Consider the following 24,390-nt stretch of genomic DNA (forward strand, 5'->3'; position numbering starts at 1 on the left):
CGCTTTGGTTTGGGGAGATGATGTCAGGAAGAATTACCTTAAGCCTATTTGTGATTACCTTGGACACTAGCTTATACACCACATTACACAAACTTATTGGTCTCAAGTCTTTTATGCTCACTGATTGGCATGCTTTGGAATTAGCACTATGAGTGTGTCATTCCAACCCTCAGGCATTTCTCCTCCCCTTAATATTCGAAGAACCTCTTCAGTGACCTGGTTCCCAGCAGTTTGCCAAAATCTTTTGAAGAATATTGCTGGCATGCCATCCGGTCCAGGGGCCTTTAAGTCACCAATGTTGTCTATGTTGGGAACGTAGTAATTTCAAAATTTTCCTACGCACATGCAAGATCATGGTGATGCATAGCAACGAGAGGGGAGAGTGTTGTCTACGTACCCTCGTAGACCAAAGCGGAAGCGTTGACGCAACGTAGAGGAAGTAGTCGTACGTCTTCCCGATCCGACCGATCCAAGCACCGTTACTCCGGCGACTCCGAGTTCTTAGCACACGTACAGCTCGATGACGCTCCCCGGGCTCCGATCCAGCAAAGCTTTGGGGATGAGTTCCGTCAGCACAACGGCATGGTGACGATGATGATGTTCTACCGACGCAGGGCTTCAACTAAGCACTACAACGATATGATCGAGGTGGAATATGGTGGCAGGGGGCACCGCACACGGCTAAGGAACGATCACGTGGATCAACTTGTGTGTCTAGGGGTGCCCCCTTGCCCCCGTATATAAAGGAGCAAGGGGAGGAGGCCGGCCGGCCAGGTGTGGCGCGCCAAGGAGGAGTCCTCCTCCTAGTAGGAGTAGGACTCCTACTAGGAGGGGGAAAGAGGTGGAGAGGGAGAAGGAAAGGGGGGGGCGCCGCCCCCCTCCCCTAGTCCAATTCGGACCAGGGAGGAGGTGGCGCGCGGCCCACCTCTGGCAGCCCCTCTCTCTCTCTCCACTAAGGCCCATATGGCCCATTACTTCTCCCGGTAGGGTTCCGGTAACCCTCCGGCTCTCCGGTTTTCTCCGAAATCACCCGGAACACTTCCGATGTCCGAATATAGCCGTCCAATATATCAATCTTTATGTCTCGACCATTTCGAGACTCCTCGTCATGTCCGTGATCACATCCGGGACTCCGAACTAACTTCGGTACATCAAAATGCATAAACTCATAATAACTGACATCGTAACGTTAAGCGTGCGGACCCTACGGTTCGAGAACAATGTAGACATGACTGAGACAGATCTCCGGTCAATAACCAATAGCGGGACCTGGATGCCCATATTGGCTCCTACATATTCTACGAAGATCTTTATCGGTCAGACCGCATAACAACATACGTTGTTCCCTTTGTCATCGGTATGTTACTTGCCCGAGATTCGATCGTCGGTATCCAATACCTAGTTCAATCTCGTTACCGGCAAGTCTCTTTACTCGTTCCGTAATACATCATCTCGCAACTAACTCATTAGTTGCAAGGCTTATGTGATGTGCATTACCGAGAGGGCCCAGAGATACCTCTCCGACAATCGGAGTGACAAATCCTAATCTCGAAATACGCCAACCCAACATCTACCTTTGGAGACACCTGTAGAGCACCTTTATAATCACCCATTTACGTTGTGACGTTTGGTAGCACACAAAGTGTTCCTCCGGCAAACGGGAGTTGCATAATCTCATAGTCATAGGAACATGTATAAGTCATGAAGAAAGCAATAGCAACATACTAAACGATCGGGTGCTAAACTAATGGAATGGGTCATGTCAATCAGATCATTCAACTAATGATGTGACCTCGTTAATCAAATAACAACTCTTTGTTCATGGTTAGGAAACATAACCATCTTCGATTAACGAGCTAGTCAAGTAGAGGCATACTAGTGACACTCTGTTTGTCTATGTATTCACACATGTATTATGTTTCCGGTTAATACAATTCTAGCATGAATAATAAACATTTATCATGATATAAGGAAATAAATAATAACTTTATTATTGCCTCTAGGGAATATTTCCTTCAGTCTCCCACTTGCACTAGAGTCAATAATCTAGATTACATAGTAATGATTCTAACACCCATGGAGCCTTGGTGCTGATCATGTTTTGCTCGTGGAAGAGGCTTAGTTAATGGGTCTGCAACATTCAGATTCGTATGTATCTTGCAAATCTCTATGTCTCCCACCTGGACTAGATCCCGGATGGAATTGAAGCGTCTCTTGATGTGCTTGGTTCTCTTGTGAAATCTGGATTCCTTTGCCAAGGCAATTGCACCAGTATTGTCACAAAAGATTTTCATTGGACCCGACGCACTAGGTATGACACCTAGATCGGATATGAACTCCTTCATCCAGACTCCTTCGTTTGCTGCTTCCGAAGCAGCTATGTACTCCGCTTCACATGTAGATCCTGCTACGACACTTTGTTTAGAACTGCACCAACTGACAGCTCCACCGTTTAATGTAAACACGTATCCGGTTTGCGATTTAGAATCGTCCGGATCAGTGTCAAAGCTTGCATCAACGTAACCATTTACAATGAGCTCTTTGTCACCTCCATATACGAGAAACATATCCTTAGTCCTTTTAAGGTATTTCAGGATGTTTTTGACCGCTGTCCAGTGATCGACTCCTGGATTACTTTGGTACCTCCCTGCCAGACTTATAGCAAGGCACACATCAGGTCTGGTACACAGCATTGCATACATGATAGAGCCTATGGCTGAAGCATAGGGAACATCTTTCATTTTCTCTCTATCTTCTGCAGTGGTCGGGCATTGAGTCTGACTCAACTTCACACCTTGTAACACAGGCAAGAACCCTTTCTTTGCTTGATCCATTTTGAACTTCTTCAAAATCTTGTCAAGGTATGTGCTTTGTGAAAGTCCAATTAAGCGTCCTGATCTATCTCTATAGATCTTTATGCCTAATATATAAGCAGCTTCACCGAGGTCTTTCATTGAAAAACTCTTATTCAAGTATCCCTTTATGCTATCCAGAAATTCTATATCATTTCCAATCAGTAATATGTCATCCACATATAATATCAAAAATGCTACAGAGCTCCCACTCACTTTCTTGTAAATACAGGCTTCTCCGAAAGTCTGTATAAAACCAAAAGCTTTGATCACACTATCAAAGCGTTTATTCCAACTCCGAGAGGCTTGCACCAGTCCATAAATGGATCACCGGAGCTTGCACACTTTGTTAGCTCCCTTTGGATCGACAAAACCTTCCGGTTGCATCATGTACAACTCTTCTTCCAGAAATCCATTCAGGAATGCAGTTTTGACATCCATCTGCCAAAATTCATAATCATAAAATGCGGAAATTGCTAACATGATTCGGACAGACTTAAGCATCGCTACGGGTGAGAAGGTCTCATCGTAGTCAACCCCTTGAACTTGTCGAAAACCTTTTGCGACAAGTCGAGCTTTGTAGACAGTAACATTACCGTCAGCGTCAGTCTTCTTCTTGAAGATCCATTTATTCTCAATTGCTTGCCGATCATCGGGCAAGTCAACCAAAGTCCATACTTTATTCTCATACATGGATCCTATCTCAGATTTCATGGCTTCAAGCCATTTTGCGGAATATGGGCTCACCATCGCTTCTTCATAGTTCGTAGGTTCATCATGATCTAGCAGCATGATTTCCAGAACAGGATTACCGTACCACTCTGGTGCGGATCTCACTCTGGTTGATCTACGAGGTTCAGTGGTATCTTGTTCTGAAGTTTCATGATCATTATCATTAGCTTCCTCACTTATTGGTGTAGGTGTCGCAGAAACAGTTTTCTGTGATGTACTATTATCCAATAAGGGAGCAGGCACAGTTACCTCGTCAAGTTCTACTTTCCTCCCACTCACTTCTTTCGAGAGAAACTCCTTCTCTAGAAAGGATCCATTCTTAGCAACGAATAACTTGCCTTTGGATCTGTGATAGAAGGTGTACCCAACAGTCTCCTTTGGGTATCCTATGAAGACACATTTCTCCGATTTGGGTTCGAGCTTATCAGGTTGAAGCTTTTTCACATAAGCATCGCAGCCCCAAACTTTAAGAAACGACAACTTTGGTTTCTTGCCAAACCATAGTTCATAAGGCGTCGTCTCAACGGATTTTGATGGTGCCCTATTTAACGTGAATGCGGCCGTCTCTAAAGCATAACCCCAAAACAATAGCGGTAAATCAGTAAGAGACATCATAGATCGCACCATATCTAGTAAAGTACGATTACGACGTTCGGACACACCATTACGCTGTGGTGTTTCGGGTGGCGTGAGTTGCGAAACTATTCCGCATTGTTTCAAATGTACACCAAACTCGTAACTCAAATATTCTCCTCCACGATCAGATCGTAGAAACTTTATTTTCTTGTTGCGATGATTTTCAACTTCACTCTGAAATTCTTTGAACTTTTCAAATGTCTCAGACTTATGTTTCATTAAGTAGATATACCCATATCTGCTTAAATCATCTGTGAAGGTGAGAAAATAACGATATCCGCCACGAGCCTCAATATTCATCGGACCACATACATCTGTATGTATGATTTCCAACAAATCTGTTGCTCTCTCCATAGTACCGGAGAACGGTGTTTTAGTCATCTTGCCCATGAGGCACGGTTCGCAAGTACCAAGTGATTCATAATCAAGTGGTTCCAAAAGTCCATCAGTATGGAGTTTCTTCATGCGCTTTACACCGATATGACCTAAACGGCAGTGCCACAAATAAGTTGCACCGTCATTATCAACTCTGCATCTTTTGGCTTCAACATTATGAATATGTGTGTTACTACTATCGAGATTCATCAACAATAGACCACTCTTCAAAGGTGCATGACCATAAAAGATATTACTCATATAAATAGAACAACCATTATTCTCTGATTTAAATGAATAATCGTCTCGCATCAAACAAGATCCAGATATAATGTTCATGCTCAACGCCGGCACCAAATAACAATTATTTAGGTCTAATATTAATCCCGAAGGTAGATGTAGAGGTAGCGTGCCGACCGCGATCACATCGACTTTGGAACCGTTTCCCACGCGCATCGTCACCTCGTCCTTTGCCAGTGTTCACTTAATCCGTAGTCCCTGTTTCGAGTTGCAAATATTAGCAACAGAACCAGTATCAAATACCCAGGTGCTACTGCGAGCTCTAGTAAGGTACACATCAATAACATGTATATCACATATACCTTTATTCACCTTGCCATCCTTCTTATCCGCCAAATACTTGGGGCAGTTCCGCTTCCAGTGACCAGTCCGCTTGCAGTAGAAGCACTCAGTTTCAGGCTTAGGTCCAGACTTGGGTTTCTTCTCCTGAGCAGCAACTTGCTTGCCGTTCTTCTTGAAGTTCCCCTTCTTCTTCCCTTTACCCTTTTTCTTCAAACTAGTGGTCTTGTTGACCATCAACACTTGATGCTCCTTCTTGATTTCTACCTCCGCCGCTTTCAGCATTGCGAAGAGCTCGGGAATAGTCTTATTCATCCCTTGCATATATAGTTCATCACGAAGCTCTTGTAGCTTGGTGGCAGTGTTTGGAGAATTCTGTCAATGACGCAATCATCTGGAAGATTAACTCCCAATTGAATCAAGTGATTATTATACCCAGACATCTTGAGTATATGCTCACTGACAGAACTGTTCTCCTCCATCTTGCAGCTATAGAACTTATTGGAGACTTCATATCTCTCAATCCGGGCATTTGCTTGAAATATTAACTTCAACTCCTGGAACATCTCATATGCTCCATGACGTTCAAAACATCGTTGAAGTCCCGATTCTAAGCCGTAAAGCATGGCACACTGAACTATCGAGTAGTCATCAGCTTTGCTCTGCCAGATGTTCATAACATTTGGTGTTGCTCCAGCAGCAGGCCTGGCACCCAGTGGTGCTTCCAGGACGTAATTCTTCTGTGCAGCAATGAGGATAATCCTCAAGTTACGGACCCAATCCGTGTAATTGCTACCATCATCTTTCAACTTTGCTTTCTCAAGAAACACATTAAAATTCAACGGAACAACAGCACGAGCCATCTATCTACAATCAAACATAAACAAGCAAGATACTATCAGGTACTAAGTTCATGATAAATTTAAGTTCAATTAATCATATTACTTAAGAACTCCCACTTAGATAGACATCTCTCTAATCCTCTAAGTGATCACGTGATCCAAATCAACTAAACCATAACCGATCATCACGTGAGATGGAGTAGTTTTCAGTGGTGAACATCATTATGTTGATCATATCTACTATATGATTCACGCTCGACCTTTCGGTCTCCGTGTTCCGAGGCCATATCTGCATATGCTAGGCTCGTCAAATTTAACCTGAGTATTCTGCGTGTGCAAAACTGGCTTGCACCCGTTGTAGATGGACGTAGAGCTTATCACACCCGATCATCACGTGGTGTCTGGGCACGACGAACTTTGGCAACGGTGCATACTCAGGGAGAACACTTCTTGATAATTTAGTGAGAGATCATCTTATAATGCTACCGTCAAACAAAGCAAGATAAGATGCATAAAAGATAAACATCACATGCAATCAATATAAGTGATATGATATGGCCATCATCATCTTGTGCTTGTGATCTCCATCTTCGAAGCACCGTCATGATCACCATTGTCACCGGCGCGACACCTTGATCTCCGTCGTAGCATCGTTGTCGTCTCGCCAATCTTATGCTTCCACGACTATCGCTACCGCTTAGTGATAAAGTAAAGCATTACATCGTGATTGCATTGCATACAATAAAGCGACAACCATATGGCTCCTGCCAGTTGCCGATAACTCGGTTACAAAACATGATCATCTCATACAATAAAATTCAGCATCATGTCTTGACCATATCACATCACAACATGCCCTGCAAAAACAAGTTAGACGTCCTCTACTTTGTTGTTGCAAGTTTTACGTGGCTGCTACGGGCTTAAGCAAGAACCAATCTCACCTACGCATCAAAACCACAACGATAGTTTGTCAATTTGACTCCGTTTTAACCTTCGCAAGGACCGGGCGTAGCCACACTCGGTTCAACTAAAGTTGGAGAAACAGTCACCCGCAAGCCACCTATGTGCAAAGCACGTCGGGGGAACCGGTCTCGCGTAAGCGTACGCGTAATGTCGGTCCGGGCCGCTTCATCCAACAATACCGCCGAACCAAAGTATGACATGCTGGTAGGCAGTATGACTTATATCGCCCACAACTCACTTGTGTTCTACTCGTGCATATAACATCAAACCATAAAACCTAGGCTCGGATGCCACTGTTGGGAACATAGTAATTTCAAAATTTTCCTACGCACACGCAAGATCATGGTGATGCATAGCAACGAGAGGGGAGAGTGTTGTCTACGTACCCTCGTAGACCGAAGCGGAAGCGTTGACGCAACGTAGAGGAAGTAGTCGTGCGTCTTCCCGATCCGACCGATCCAAGCACCGTTACTCCGGCGCCTCCGAGTTCTTAGCACACGTACAGCTCGATGACGCTCCCCGGGCTCCGATCCAGCAAAGCTTCGGGGATGAGTTCCGTCAGCACAACGGCGTGGTGACGATGATGATGTTCTACCGACGCAGGGCTTCGCCTAAGCACTACAACGATATGATCGAGGTGGAATATGATGGTAGGGGGCACCGCACACGGCTAAGGAACGATCACGTGGATCAACTTGTGTGTCTAGGGGTGCCCCCTTGCCCCCGTATATAAAGGAGCAAGGGAAGGAGGCTGGCCGGCCAGGTGTGGCGCGCCAAGGAGGAAAGAGGTGGAGAGGGAGAAGGAAAGGGGGGGCGCCGCCCCCCTCCCCTAGTCCAATTCGGACCAGGGAGGAGGTGGCGCGCGGCCCACCTCTGGCAGCCCCTCTCTCTCTCTCCACTAAGGCCCATATGGCCCATTACTTCTCCCGGTAGGGTTCCGGTAACCCTCCGGCTCTCCGGTTTTCTCCGAAATCACCCGAAACACTTCCGATGTCCGAATATAGCCGTCCAATATATCAATATTTATGTCTCGACAATTTCGAGACTCCTCATCATGTCCGTGATCACATCCGGGACTCCGAACTAACTTCGGTACATCAAAATGCATAAACTCATAATAACTGACATCCTAACGTTAAGCGTGCGGACCCTACGGTTCGAGAACAATGTAGACATGACTGAGACAGATCTCCGGTCAATAACCAATAGCGGGACCTGGATGCCCATATTGGCTCCTACATATTCTACGAAGATCTTTATCGGTCACACCGCATAACAACATACATTGTTCCCTTTTTCATCGGTATGTTACTTGCCCGAGATTCGATCGTCGGTATCCAATACCTAGTTCAATCTCGTTACCGGCAAGTCTCTTTACTTGTTCCGTAATACATCATCTCGCAACTAACTCATTAGTTGCAATGCTTGCAAGGCTTATGTGATGTGCATTACCGAGAGGGCCCAGAGATACCTCTCCGACAATCGGAGTGACAAATCCTAATCTCGAAATACACCAACCCAACATATACCTTTGGAGACACCTGTAGAGCACCTTTATAATCACCCATTTACGTTGTGACGTTTGGTAGCACACAAAGTGTTCCTCCGGCAAACGGGGGTTGCATAATCTCATAGTCATAGGAACATGTATAAGTCATGAAGAAAGCAATAGCAACATACTAAACGATCGGGTGCTAAACTAATGGAATGGGTCATGTCAATCAGATCATTCAACTAATGATGTGACCTCGTTAATCAAATAACAACTCTTTGTTCATGGTTAGGAAACATAACCATCTTCGATTAACGAGCTAGTCAAGTAGAGGCATACTAGTGACACTCTGTTTGTCTATGTATTCACACATGTATTATGTTTCCAGTTAATACAATTCTAGCATGAATAATAAACATTTATCATGATATATGGAAATAAATAATAACTTTATTATTGCCTCTAGGGCATATTTCCTTCAGTCCAAGGCTCTCTTCACCTCTTCTTCTGTGTACTCCTCACACTATACATCATTCATCTCAGTTGTCACCTTTGGTTGCACCGTGCGTAATATTTCTTCATTGTCGTTTCCTGTTATAGAGGAGAAGATGTTAAAGAAATAGTTGGCAATGTGCTCTTTCAAAGGTTCTTCCCCCTCCACCCAACTGCCATCCTCCTTTTTCAATTTCTTGATGGTATTTCTTTTCTTCCTTTCAGATGCAAAGGCATGAAAAAAGGATGTGTTCTTATCACCAAACTGTAACCATTTGACATGGGCTCGTTGTCTCCAATGAATATCATGTTGGTGCTCCAATCTGTCCAGCTTCTCCCTTAAAAAGTGCTCTCTGCTAATCCTTTCTTGGTTGATGTCTCCTCTTCGTACCTCTTCTAATTCTTTTCTTAAGATTTTAATTCTTTTCCCAAGATCGCCTAAAACATTAGCATCCCAGTCCTTCAAATCTCTTGCTACCATGTGTAACATTGCCTGGGATTATGGTCGCCTCGCAGGCATGCGTTGGACCAAGCATTATTAACCACCATCTCACAATCTTCCTCTTGCAACCAACTAGCTTCAAACCTGAAATCATGAGCCCTTCTCTTGAAAAAGTATGATATCTTAGCTCCCTCTGTTTGGATGATTATGGGTCTATGGTCTGAATGGTATGGATCTCCATTAATGACTTTGAAGTTCGGAAATCTTGTAAACCAACTCCTGGATGCCATAGCTCTATCCAGTCTTTCTTTAACAAATCGGTTGACATCCCAATTCTGATTGCGCCACGTATATTTATCCCCCTCAAAGCCTAAGTCCCTCAATCCACAATCTGCTAGGTCTGCTCTAAATCTTTCCATTAGGCCTTGTGCTCTAGCCAGCCCCCCTTCTTCTCATGGTTATACATGATCTCATTAAAATCACCAGCACACAACCATGGGAGGTTAAGTTGTTGTTTGAGTATGCGAAGCAATTTCCAAGTTATTTTCCTTTTATCGCTTGCAGGCTCGCCATAAATGCCCATAAAACGCCATTTGAATCCATCCTTTTCCACTACTTCTGCATCAATGAGATACCTGGAGTAGTTATGCAGCTCAATTTGTACATCATTCTTCCATAATAAAGCCAATCCACCACTTTTTCCTTCACAGTCTCTCACAATCATGTTCCCCATACCTAACCTCCACTTAAACTTTTCCATCCTCTTTTTATCAAGTTTAGTCTCAGATAAGAAAAGGATGTCAGGGTCCACCTACTTCTGGAGATCCAGAAGTCCTCTCACTGTCGGGCCATTCCCCAATCCCCGGCAGTTCCACACTACAATTCTCATTTTGGCTCACCAGGCTGTCCCTGCAGCCTGGTGTTCACAAATTCTGAGTTGGTGTTTCCTTATTCCTCTTCATTCCCCTCATTCTACATCTTTGCTTTCTTTGCTAGTTCTATCTCGTCAACATCCATCATGTCAACCTTCCTCTTCCTTAGTTCTGTCATGTTGAATTGATTTTCCTGATTTCCTTCCTTCCTCTCCATTCGCCTGAAGGTACCCCTTTTTGTACTTATTTCTGACTTCTCAAACTTTCTCCCCTCTTTGTTCTGGACCTCTTCCCTCTTATGTGTCATCATAAGTTTTATTGGTCCTTCTGACTCCTGATTTGCTATTGTGGTGTTGTTTGTCTTCTCTTCATCTTTTATCCATTCTATTTCTGGTTTTTGTTTCTTTCCTAAAGGATTTTCCATCAAGTTTACCAGACTAACATCACCTGACTTCAGTAAATCCTCACTCACCTGGCTGCCTGATGTATTTCTCATGGTTTGTTGCTTATTGCTGCAATCCAATCTCTTTCCCTCCCCTGTTCTTAAGTCCTCGGATTGTTTTAAACTGAGAGGGCTTGTCACTTCTTTCCCTTCACCCCTTCCTGATTCTTCCCCAGCATCTCCTGTTGGTGCATTTCTTCGCCAGGATGGCTCATCACTTCCTTGTTTACTCCCCTTACTGTCTGCGCTATTGCTTGGCCAGAAATTCCTTCTGTCATTCGAGCCCCTACTTCTTTCTTCGCTTGAGCTTCCCTTGTACATAACTGCATGCAGCCATGGTCCAAATTGCCTGGACCCTGTTCTTCTAGATCTAGTTGGGCATGACTTTTCAGTGTGTCCAATAATTCCACAGCTATAACAGACATCAAGAAGATACTCATATGTGAATGAGACAATCTTTTCCTCTTCTTCCTTCTTTTCCTTCATTTCTTTCTCTTCATCATCTCCCCCGAGTTTCATTTCATTCTTCTGTTCTTGTTCCTCCTCAATAAAGAATGTTACAAACCTCATGATTGGGACTGTGATATCTAGTTTCACTTTAATCCGCATAAATACTCCCATCGAATCCCCATTAATGTCTGGGTCTACATCAACAACTTCACCAATTTGTTCTCCCACTAGAATTCCAGTTTCTCTGCTCATCATCCCCATTGGGATACCGTAAGATCTAACCCAAATAAGTATTGACTTGAACTCATAATCATCTATGGTTCTACTCAGCACAAAATCCTCCATCACCAGCAGATCATTGTTAAATCTCCAAGGTCCAGCATCTAGTGCCTTATCCTTATCTGACTTTTGTTGGAAGATAAACAAAAAACAATTCCTGCCCAGATCTTTGCATTCCACACCAAAAGCTGGGTTCCATGCTCCCCCCAGAGATCTTCCTACATGTTTTGCTCTAGCCGGTCGCTCCGAGAGAAGTTTACCTACAGCCTGAAGCTTTCTCACCTGCAAGGAGCATATCTGCTTCTTCCCAATCCTGATCCCCTTTTTCTCAGCTTCAGAGAGCTGCAAGTTCTTGAGTTTTCCCTCCACCCCTTCCAGGAACTTGAAGCTCGAGTCCCCCATTGTAGTTGGGGCTACTGGGATTGATGGACCAACACCCGCCTCCTGAGCGCCTCCAATCCCGCCGCCGCCCTCACCCGCCTCCTGAGAATGCACACCTCTGTTCCTCCCCCACCTCTCCCTCCTCGGATTTGAGAGGGCTCTCAAGTTGTTGTCTCAGGAGGGCTGGATCTACACACGGGCTGAGAGATTTGAGAAAGGAGGACGGATTTGTGGGTTTTTTGGATTGAGATGGGAATTGAAACGGCAAGAAACGCCGACGAGGTTGTGCATTAGGTCGCCACAAAGTCGCTAGAAACAGTGAGTGACCGTCACTGGCGGACGGAAACGTAGTTGCTGGTGCTTCTGACATGGCTTTTGAATTGTTTTATGATCTTATTCAAAACAATGAGAATGAACAGAGGGAGTACAGATTATATGATATATGATTCTGGATTATTTTCATCTTAACCGGGCTGGAAATTGTTAGATCGTCATGGATGAGCTCCCATTACCCCTTTAAAGGATACTAGAGTACCAGTATTCTAGGGGCATTCGCGCCCTCAGTGGCCCTCCTCTCCACCCGATCCGCCCGCAACGCGCACCGCAGCATGCCTGGCGTGCTCCCCGCTGTTCGACCGTGCAATCCTGCACCTCACAGCCCCAGCAACCCCGAAGGTCCATGACGTGTGGGTCGTGTATGCTTGCCGGGCCTTCTTGTCTCGATATGTGTATGCTTTGTACCGTTTCATGTCCTTGTTTGTGTGGGTGAAGGTGTGAGGGCTTGGGGAATTAAATGCATAGAACCACCACTTTCGTGTCACGACTTGCAAAAAACCATCACTTTACAAAACGTGACATACCGAGAAAACTTACATGTGGGCATATGGTTTTCGTAGATTTTTTTGGTGAAGAGTTGGAACACCAATAGACAAGAATGCACTAGATATCCTTCATTATAGTTATACTCTGTGCTGGCCTTAACTTGAACTATAACCATTTCTTCTTTTTGTTTACTCACAGGGCTTGACCCTAATGGGAAGATCGTGAACTTCGTTGGTTGTTTGTTATTCTTGTGACTCAGGCCAACTCCACCGCGTGATCACAAACGGACGTCCGCTTTGCCCATATTCGGTCCATTTGAGTAGGGCAATGGGGTCGTACCTGGGCTTGTCCTGGGATGCGGTGGTCGTGCGCCCAGCGTGCGGTTGCATCCTTTGGCCCCATCCTGTCCGCCACGGCAAAAAATGCACATATACTCCTCATATCAAAACAAGTTTGCGCGTCCAAATATTAATTGTCTAAAAATAAAAATAGTTTTACAACTCAATCGAAATTGTCTCTAATAAAATAGTTTTAAAACCAAATCGAAATTGTCTTGAATGAACATAATGAACCAATACATCTATTGGTTGCGAATGTGACTCCACACGTGCTCAACCAAGTCATTTTGAAGATTCAAATGAGTGTGTCAATCATGAAGTTCACGATGGAATTGGACAAACTGTTCAAACGTGGCCGGTTCTTGGTGCAGGGGCTCAACATTTCACCTTGATAATCAAATCCTTGGTCGAAGATCATGTCATCACGCTCGTCCTCGACGATCATGTTGTGCATGATCACACAAGCAGTCATCACCTCCCAAAACTTCCCTTCATCCTACGACAGTGCAGGGTTTCAAACGATACCCCATCGGGATTGAAGCACACCAAAAGCACGTTCCACATCCTTTCTAGCACTCTCTTGCATTTGGGGAAATCTCTTTCTCTTCTCACCTTGGGGGTTCGAGATTGTCTTCACAAAAGTTGACCACTGAGGATATATACCATCAGCTAGATAGTATCCCTTGTTGTACTGGTGGCCGTTGATCTCAAAGTTGACAGGTGGGGAGTGGCCTTCTGCAAGCCTTGCGAAGACTGGAGAACGCTGCAGCACGTTGATATCATTGTGAGAACCTACCATGCCGAAGAAAGAATGCCATATCCAAAGATCCCGCGAAGCCACCGCTTCTAATATGACAGTGCATGCTTTGACATGCCCCTTGTACTGGCCCTGCCAAGCAAATAGACAGTTCTTCCACTCCCAGTGCATACAATCTATGCTGCCAAGCATGCCTGGAAAGCCTCTAGCTGCGTTGGTCGCCAACAATCTCTCTGTATCAGTGGTAGTTGGCTGCCTCAAGTACTCAGGGCCAAACACTTCCACCACGGCCTTGCAGAACTTATACAGTGACATCAGACATGTGGTCTCATTCATACGCACATACTCATCCACCAGATCGCCTGGAATTCCATATGCAAGCATGCGGGTGGCCGCGGTGCATTTCTGGTAAGAGGAGAATCCAAGCTTGCCAAGGGCATCCGTCTTGCACTCGAAGTATGGGTCATGAGCAACCACTCCCTCTCGGATACGATTGAATAGATGCCTTGCCATACGAAAACGGCGACGAAATTTATCTGGCTTGAACAGCAGGGTGTTCGCAAAGTAATCGGCATAGAGTAGGGCGTGGCCTCTCTCCCTGTTGTGATTCAGGTTGGGAGCACGGGCACGGAGTGACCTCCTGTACCGAGGAAGCTGCCGTTCAATGTGGTCGTGAATGACCAGTGCAGCCACCACAAGATCTTCATCATCCGACGACGAATCGTCCGATGAATAAATGAAGTGGTGGAAGAAAATTTCATCTCCACTGTCCATACCTTTGTGGGCAAAGTGTCGAACACCTTGCGGTCGTGGTGGCAAAGAGGACGCGATGATCACCTCGATGCAGTAGGGGTGGTTGGCGGCCGGCTACTGGCCGCTCTGGAGCACTCGTTGGAAGCTACCGTGGCCGCCGTGGTACGTCGCCGGTGGTCGTATCCCCTCTGCCACCGGCTACGACAGCGACGGCCAAATCTCCTCCAATCGACGGCCAAAACAATGGCAAAAGCGCGGGCGTGGTGGCGGCCATGTCGAGATGTGGTTTGGTATGGACGGCCGGGGGGTGCGCAGTGAGGAGGCGACCGGAGTATAGTGGAGGCGCCGACGGCGGGGTGGGGCGGGGAGAGGGGGTGGAGGCGTTGGAAGCGAAGGGACTGCTAGTGTCCCCGACAGGCGGGCCATGGGGGAACAAGGGCGTGCGTCGAGCCCGTCCGCGCGATGTCCGTTTCACCCCAAACTCGGCGCAAGTTTGGGTTGGGAATGGGTCGAAAACGGACGGAATCCGAACATTTGTCCGTTTGAGGCCGCGCATTGGGCCGCGCTATTCGTCCGTTCTACCCCAAACGGACGCACCCGGACAGGATGGGGTCGCATGGTGGAGTTGGCCTCATGAAGCAACTTGTCCGCATGTTCTGTACACACTATTTTCATCAACTTGTGCGGTACCAGCAATATTTGTGTGACGACATGTAGTCGAAACAGAGGGAAAAACTTTGTAGAGATAGAAGTTTCACTGTTACAAACACAATAAAGGTACCCTCTGCTCCTTCCTTTGACACAAACCATTTCACATCATCTCTGTCTACCAACCAACATCTGTAAATAGCAGCGGTGATATTATAAGGTGGCGGTATTATATATTTTCTTAGTTGAGAACTTGGTAGTCAGGGCATGCGGATTACAAGCACCATGCCGAGAAAACTTACATGCTCTTGTCATTGCAGGTTTCATGGAGGTAGTGCCTTCTTCTACGTGATGGGAATTCAACGACATTTTGTTGTTTTGTTGTTAAATACCAGCTGGGTGGGTCGTCTATTCCCAGATCAAGTAATCTGACCATCTCTTGCAGACAAAACGCTCGGGGAAGGTTCCCAGCCGTGTACCTGTGCCCGCTAGAGCGGCATACTGTTTTAGCAATGCATGACAGACTGGTCGGGAGGTTTGTGTCTGTAGGATGGAATTAAAAGATATGTCAAAATGATGGTCTTTATTATGCAATTTAACTGATCTCTTGTTGAACCCCTCCTTTTCCATAAAAACTATTATTTAATCTTGGAAGTTTGATCTTCTATAATTTTAAGCATAATTGAATGCATCAGTTAAAAGCATTTTGTGGTGAATAACTAAATATCTAGGTCAACAGTCATTACTAAGTCAACTTATTACTGACTGCATTTCCCGTTAATAGAATTTATTGTTCGATATTTGGGACCCCCAGTTTCGCTCAAAATCTCATCATCCAGACGCTGATCCTGTCATATTTTGTCTTGCTAATCAAAGTGAATTTCTTTGAAATTATTCCAACTCTGTAACCTGTGGAGTGCTGCGCTTAACATAAGGTCCCCAAAGGGAAAAAAATCTTATGTTCTTTCTTACCATCTTTGACATCGCCAATCGAGTAAAACAAAACATCATTGTGTCATGTTACTTCAAATAGTTTAGGCGGTTGCTTCTTTTGTGTAGTGTAACTATACCTGGAGTTTCTCTTTCAATACGGCTCTATTAAGTTGCAACCAAGCAAGTGCATGGTCATGCCAGGTACTTTTATTCTTAATATTGTGTAGGTTTCTATATGTTGAATTTATAGAAGCATAATTAAGCTCATGCTTTTTGTGGAAATGATTGACATTTGCAGTTTTTAGCTATGATGCTTGTATCTTACCAAATGGTATCATTTCAACCCAACAGAGAATGTTGAAACTTGAGTTCATACTCCATCTGATTTTACTTCCTATCATTTTCAGCCTGTTATGTGGAAGGTTTATACATGGCAGCTACATGAATGGGAATCAGCAGTAAACAGAATGCAGGGTTCATCAAATGGGTCCAAGAAAAAGGCTTCCCCCAAAACATGCATTGCTTGCCTTCTGTTTGGAACCTCATGGACTCAAGCTTCAGATACCATCTAACGGATGGAAGCAGAGATCACATAAGAAGTTTCAGTTACATAGCTTTTGAAAAGAGCAGGATGGCTTTTACCGACAAGTTACAAAATGTATGTTTTGTAGTTAAATCATTAGCTCATGCTTTTTCCTCGTAGAGTTTCATGTTTATGTCAGAAGCTTCGGGCCGAAAAAACAATGAATGTTGGGGATGGGAGGACATGTCAATCCCATGAAGAAGAGGGTCCATTGCCTAATGCACAAGGACCCCATCTGCGTCATGGTCGCTACAACAATCAAAGCATCTAGCAGCCAGCAGGGCACTAGAATGCTTATAGATAGAATATTAGCAATAGCGCTGGCTTACTTACTGCGCTACTGCTAAGTAGTAGTAGCGCGCGGCAACAACAGGCGCTACAGGTCGTAAGGTAGTAGTAGCGCTGGGCTGCGAGGCAGCGCCTACTGCTTGTCACAGCCTGATTTTTTGGCCCTTTCTTTTTCATTTGTTTTTCTGAGATTTTTGCTTGAGTTTTCTTTCTCCATGGCTTTGTGGTCTGGAAACTGAAGAAGATGACCTCTTCTTTGCTTCCAGAGTGGCTTGTCAACCTCAAATCCTTCCCTAGACCTTCCCATTTTCATCCTAGCCCAAATCCCAATATTCTTTTTATTGGGGATATTCCTTTTCTATTAAAGGAATAACCCTAATTGCCCTAGGTTGTGAAGCAACCTATATTTCCATCACTTCTAAAATTTCCAAATAATTCTCATAATTTTTTTGGGTCATATCTTCCTCAAATATGGCAAATTATTTCATTTGCCATGTTTATCATCATGCTCAAATAATTCATTTCCCATTTTGCCCTAAATGGCACATTGTAAAGCAGGTGCTATTTTCTTTTGCCCAATTGACCTCAAACTTCTTGGAAACCTTTTCATGTCCAAATAATTGGCCTGTGCCAAAATTCAACTTTATTTGCCTAGCCAAGCTTCCTCAGTGATTTTTCAAAGTTCCTATCTAAGGGAAGCCATTGTGAAGGAAGTGCTAGCTAGGGTTATCCAAATAAGTTGAAATTTTTCACACTACTTCATGTGCTCATATAATTGCCCTCCTCCAATTTTCAGCCCTATCCTATGACCTGTGTGAGCACATGACCAAATCTTTTTTTCTGGCAATATTTTCAGGTTGTGAAGCAAGTATATTTTAAATTGCTTCATTAATTCTGATAAATTATCATATCATGCTCCTACCCATATAACATCTCTACACCAAATTTGGGTTCATTTTATTAAGCCATTTGATCACCAAAAGTATTTCTAGTTTCTGTCCAGAGGAGATGTTTGTGAAGCAAGTACTATTTTGGCATGTCCATTTGGTATGAGACTTTTACAGAATCTTCATATGGCCACATAACACTGCCTTGCCAAATTTCAGCTCAACTTGACACTCTATGTGAGTGCACCTTCCTGATCTTGATTCTGGACCAATTTGTGTAGTTGTTAAGCAACTGTATTAATACTGGATCCAAATCCCTCCATAATTACCAGGATCGTAGTCCCTCCATATTTAAACACCTCAGACAACTCCATTTGACCCAATCAGCTCCCTGTTGATCACCAGTGCTCATCCAAAACTGATACAACAAAGTTTCAGCGATGCCACACTCCTCCCTTTGTCTCCTACTCCCTCGGATTATACGATGAAGGGACTCATCACTAGACAGCTCTCTGCAGCCTCTCGCATCCCCTCCTTGCCGGTCACAGTGGTGACCACCGTTTTGGCATGGCGCTTCTGGCGCTCTAGCGCCACTGTCTTCTTCTCCCTCGCTGCGCGTTTGTTCCCCCGTCGCCTAGCTATGTCCAGAGCCTTCCCCGAGCAGTCTCCATCCCTCTGGAGCCCTTGAACCCTCCGTCTTTTTCTTCAGTGAGCCATCCCCCTCGCCGCACAGTGCGCGCGCTGTAGCCGACCGTCGTCTTCTCCTTTGTTGGCTGCTTCCTCCCTTGTCCCCGAGCTCGAACTGCCTTGCCACGGCTATATAAGCCCTCCCCCTTCGAGCACTCCATCGCCCTCCCCTCACTCCGAGTACCCCGCCCAGCCCCTTCCTCGAGCTCCAGGAGCTATCTTCGCTGCCCATCGCCGCCATCGCCGCCACGGCCTCGGCCTCGCCCGAGCCGAGCCCTCCCTCTCCTCCTGGTCACCACCAGAGCCCTCCACCGCACCCCTAGAGCCTCCCCGCCGTTTCCCTCCTCCTCTGGTAGCCCCTGGCCGCAACGCCCAACCCCCACCCGAAGCCATCTCCGCCGGAGTCCAGGCCCTCGTCACTCCGGTCCTCCTTGGCGTCCGTTCCCTACGGGGACGGGTTCGCCTCGGTCTCCTCTGCGCGTGGGTGGTCCGGGAACTCCGAACGATGGCCGGAGCCGGCCGGACGAGCGCCGGCGCCGTGCTCCTCCTCTGCTCTGCAGGCGCGCGTCGGGAGATGGAAGAAGGGACAAGGAGGAGAGAGTCAACGCCCGCGGGACCCACCTGGCAGCCACTGCGGCCTGGACCCGCCTCTGCGTGCGTTGACCCAGACGGCCAGCGTGGATAAGTGACGGGCCCCACCCCGTGGGACCCACACGTCAGTGAGAGAAGCCGCAGCCCCGCCTCTGCCTAGTCACGTAAGTGGAAGTGTATTCACATGGATACATTTCCGTTTCTCGAAAGCGTATTCCCCTTCTTATAAAATAAAATGCGCTTTCCCGTTCGGAAAGCGTATTTCCTTTAACTTCAGCTCAAAATATGTTTTCCTTTTCAGAAAACGTACTGAGCCGAAGGCGCTTTCAGTTTTTGCCTCCAGGGACTTGTTTGTTGAAGTTTTATTCACAAATTGGTCCCTGGTGTTCAACACATCATAACTCCGCAACCGTAACTCCGATTGAGGTGAATCCAACGCCCACGTCTTCGTCTCTTTGAGCCCAAACTTTTGGTATAATTTTCACCATGTGTAAGTGCTACCTCTTGAGCATTGCGTTGGTTTTCCCTTGAAGAGGAAAGGGTTTTGCAGTAATGTAGCGTAAGTATTTCCCTCAGTTTTGAGAACCAAGGTATCAATCCAGTAGGAGACCATGCTCAAGTCCCACGCACCTACACAAGCAAATAAGAACCTTGCAACCAACGCAATAAATGGGTTGTCAATCCCTTCATGGCCACTTGCAAAAGTGAGATCTGATAGAGATGATAAGATAATATTTTTGGTATTTTTATGATAAAGATTAAAAGTAAAGATTGCAAAATAAACGGTGCCAGAAATAACTTGTTGACGGGAAATTAATATGATGGAAAATAGACCCGAGGGCCATAGGTTTCACTAGTGGTTTCTCTCAAGATAGCATAAGTATTACGGTGGGTGAACGAATTACTATCGAGCAATTGATAGAAAAGCGAATAGTTATGAGAATATCTAGGTATGATCATGTATATAGGCATCACGTCCGTGACAAGTAGACCGACTCCTGCCTGCATCTACTACTATTACTCCACACATCGACCGCTATCCAGCATGCATCTATAGTATTAAGTTCATAAGAACGGAGTAACACTTTAAGCAAGATGACATGATGTAGAGGGATAAACTCATGCAATATGATATAAACCCCATCTTTTTATCCTCGATGGCAACAATACAATACGTGTCGTTTCCCCTACTGTCACTGGGATCGAGCACCGCAAGATTGAACCCAAAGCTAAGCACTTCTCCCATTGCAAGAAAAGCCAATCTAGTAGGCCAAACCAAACTGATAATTCGAAGAGACTTGCAAAGATAACCAATCATACATAAAAGAATTCAGAGGAGAATCAAATATTGTTCATAGATAATCTGGATCATAAACCCACAATTCATCGGATCTCGACAAACACACCGCAAAAGAAGATTACATCGAATAGATCTCCAAGAAGATCGAGGAGAACTTTGTATTGAGATCCAAAGAGAGAGAAGAAGCCATCTAGCTAATAACTATGGACCCGAAGGTCTGAGGTAAACTACTCACAAATCATCGGAGAGGCTATGGTGTTGATGTAGAAGCCCTCCGTGATCAATGCCCCCTCCGGCGGAGCGCCGGAAAAGGCCCCAAGATGGGATCTCACGGGTACAGAAGGTTGCGGCGGTGGAAATAGGGTTTTGGCTCCTCTTCTGATGTTTCAGGGTATATGAGTATATATAGGCGAAAGAGGTCGGTCAGGAGAGCTACGAGGGGCCCACGAGGGTGGGGGGCGCGCCCAGGGGGGCAGGCACGCCTCCCTGCCTCGTGGCCGCCTCGTTGATTGCTTGACATCCACTCCAAGTCCTCTGGATCACGTTTGTTCCGAAAATCACGTTCTCGAAGGTTTCATTCCATTTGGACTCCGTTTGATATCTTTTTCCTTTGAAACGCTAAAATAGGCAAAAAACAACAATTTGGGTTGGGCCTCCGGTTAATAGGTTAGTCCCAAAATAATATAAAAGTGTATAATAAAGCCCATTAAACATCCAAAACAGAATATATAATAGCATGGAACAATAAAAAATTATAGATACGTTGGAGACGTATCTGTAAGCATTCTGAAAATGACCATTTTGCCCTTGCCCCAATTAGCCCCCTCCGAGAGAGTACCCTTTCCGGCGATTCCTTCTGCAGTCATTCCGCACTTCTTCCCGGAGCCTTCTCCATCCCCAGGCAAGCCACAACCACCATTCGCATGATAGCCATGCAGAAGCTTTGGTTTTCAACTTGAATCTTTAATAACTGTCTGTTTGTTTTGCTACTGCTGTCGGTATTTCGGTTATGCTTATGGATCGGTGTTTACCGTCATGCTTTGTTTTCATGCACTCTGTTGTTATGTTCTTCATGCTAGTATTACTTTAATATTGGCAATGTTTGGTAGTAGTACATGTTGGTGATGGTCTTCGGTGCCTGACTATCGTCTGTTTCGAGTACCGTTGCTATGCATGTTCCTTTGCATCCAGTTGATTAAATACTTGCATGGTAGTTTTATCATTATGTTATTGCATGGTATTTATTGTTGATGCTAGTGGTCATGTTATGCTTTGAGTAGTGTTCTAGTTGTGATATCCATGTTCGTCAGTATGCCATGCTCATCTGGATAAATGGTTAAATGTTGTTGTTATGCTCGTTGATTGGGATGCACCCCCATGCTTATGTTAATATCATGTTCATGCATTGTAGTTGCATCATGTTATTTTTATCATGACTCGGCATATTGCATTCAAGTTTAACCGGATTAAATTGAACTTAACACTTTTGGCTGAGTCATGGTGCCACCATATCGATCTGACCAGTGCAACCACGCTTACCTTGTGGGAAGGTCCTAGCTGGGTCTATTGTCATGCCTCTCGCCGGTGCCTCCCGCGAGGGAAGGTTATGCGCGGGCGCTACCTTGGCTGGGTAGCATAAGCCTTGTGTGCACATGTTTGGTTTTGAGCTCATGTCCCTGTTTGGGACCGTTTTGCCACGACGGTGGCCGTTGGTGCCTTTGGTAGGCACGGGGCCACCCAGGACTTAGCCCAAAGGGGAGTTGGTCGGAGTGGCCGGGAGAGTGTCATGGCAGTAGATTGGTTTTGTCGGAACGCCGTGTCCGCACGTATGGGAGTGCGACACCACGGGTTCTGTGGTGTGGGTACAGTGTGCTAACCTCTGCAGAGTGTGTGTTAATCTATCGATAGCCGCACCCGCGGATATGGGCCCAGTTCGTAGTTGGTCACACTGTTGGTCAACAGTAATAATAATAATTTGATTAATAACAACCCCGGTTCGATGATGAAAGAAGTTGGGTGATATTTATCTGATCGTGAGAGGATCACTGTGGTATCGTGAATACCAACTTGTTGGATATTTGGGGATGTTATGCAAGAGTCAAAGGTAAAGGTCAAGTTCCTTGTGGTCATAAATGATTACTACGGTATTTTAATACCAAGCTTGATTGGATCCTGAGATGATTGTGTGATATCCGTGATGGTAAGTGATACAGGTGATGGTTACGAGGTAACCCGAACAGAGTAAGTTGGTGCATGATAGTTTCATCATGTTGCATGCTAGTACCATCATGTTCATATGTTTATGCCATGCTCGTATTGTTCTAGCTGTATCATCTTGTTCATGCTATGATTGATCTAATAGTATCATGTTAATCCTTGTTGACCTATAATTGCCATGCTATTGTTTGTCTTGATTGCTTTGGTTGTTGTGAGCTTGCAAGTACATTCAATGTACTGGCCTGGTGTGTCATGCCAGTTTGTAGGTCATGCGGATATGATTGCTTGTTTGTCGTGGATCCCTTGTTTGCGCGCTAGGATAAGCGTCCCGGCCAGAGTCCCTGCGGAGTGGAGTTCAACACTGTCGTCGTTGTTCTGCTGCCAGTAGTCATTCCGCTGCGTCGAGTTGTTCTGCTGCTTGCATAGAGCAACCGTGGTAGGCGTAGTGTCACGGTGCCGATGTAATCCCCTTGTACCCATATAGATTGCAATAAAGAGCTGATTTGTTCTATGCTAAGCAGTGTCGTATTCCAGAAGACTTCTCCTCGATCTCTGGGCTAGAATACGGGGCGTTCCGGTTTCTCTAAGCCGGGGTGCCACAGGCTTGGTATCAGAACAGGTTTGGTTGTAGGATGCCCTAGCCCGCGCGAACGTTAGAATGCGGTAGTATAGAGTCTGGGTGGTTTGTTGCACTTGATTGCTGCATTTGTTTGTTGCATAGCATGCATATAGATTATTATTTAGTTGCTAACGGTTAATCTTGTGAGTATAGGTGGCATCGGTTTCGATCCACTACCTGCACCCTCCTTCTTAGCATGCCTGCTCTTCGGTGTTCGGTGTTATCTCTATCCCAGCAGAGTGATGCCCTGGTGCCAAGTGTTCCAGACACCATTTGCAGGAGTTATGCTCAGGTATCGCTGTCGGTGTCAAAACCGGCGGATCTCGGGTAGGGGGTCCTGAACTGTGCGTCTAGGATTGATGGTAACAGGAGACGGGGGACACGATGTTTACCCATGTTCGGGCCCTCTCTATGGAGGTAATACCCTACTTCCTGCTTGATTGATCTTGATGAATATGAGTGTTACAAGAGTTGATCTACCACGAGATTGTAATGGCTAACCCCTAGAAGTCTAGCCTAGATGAATATGGTAATGAGTATGTCCCTATCCGGACTATGCTCTCCGGTTTATATAGGCACCGGAGAGATCTAGGTTACATGGGGTCGGTTACATAAGAGGGAATCTTCATAGTCGGTCGCCTAGCTTGCCTTCCACGCCAAGGTGAGTCCAATCCGGACATGGGTATAGTCTTCGGCCTTCATATCTTCACAGCCCATCATTCCGGCCCAATGAATAACAGGACGGACGCCCGAGGACCCCTTAGTCCAGGACTCCCTCAGTAGCCCCTGAACCTGGCTTCAATGACGAGGAGTCCGGCGCGCAGATTGTCTTCGGCATTGCAAGGCGGGTTCCCCTTTTTCTGAACTCCCAGATAGTCTTCGGATGAGATGATTGTATCCAGACCTGTTACACACACCACACACAACCGTAGAGAGAGTATATATTTTTACACGAGTTCCATCCGCTGACAGCTTTCTGCAATGTAACATCACGTCCGTCCAGTCATAATTTCGAACTGTTGTCCCACGTTTCAAGACGCGGTTTCTATTGGCACGTCTTGTCGAAGCAGAGATTGTGTCCCCTTATTGCAGGATACTCATCAATGCGGGCATGGGTAACCCAACCGTGCCGTTTATA

The 24,390-nt window shown here is 45.6% G+C and overlaps 1 protein-coding gene and 1 pseudogene across 1 annotated transcript; both read right to left on the reverse strand.

The window, feature by feature from the left end:
• Window positions 1-8,994: 8,994 nt before the first annotated feature.
• Window positions 8,995-10,294, reverse strand: LOC147966275 (uncharacterized; annotated as a pseudogene).
• A 3,209-nt stretch (window positions 10,295-13,503) lies between these two features.
• On the reverse strand, window positions 13,504-14,520 carry LOC147966276 (uncharacterized). Its single transcript, XM_087530772.1, has one exon. It carries the CDS (start codon window positions 14,518-14,520, stop codon window positions 13,504-13,506), a length of 1,017 nt encoding a protein of 338 aa, XP_087386898.1.
• Window positions 14,521-24,390: the final 9,870 nt, after the last annotated feature.

The sequence above is a fragment of the Triticum urartu genome, chromosome 6A (assembly GCF_056163025.1).
Source record: "Triticum urartu cultivar PI428250 chromosome 6A, HENAU_Tu73, whole genome shotgun sequence".
Lineage (NCBI taxonomy): Eukaryota > Viridiplantae > Streptophyta > Magnoliopsida > Poales > Poaceae > Triticum > Triticum urartu.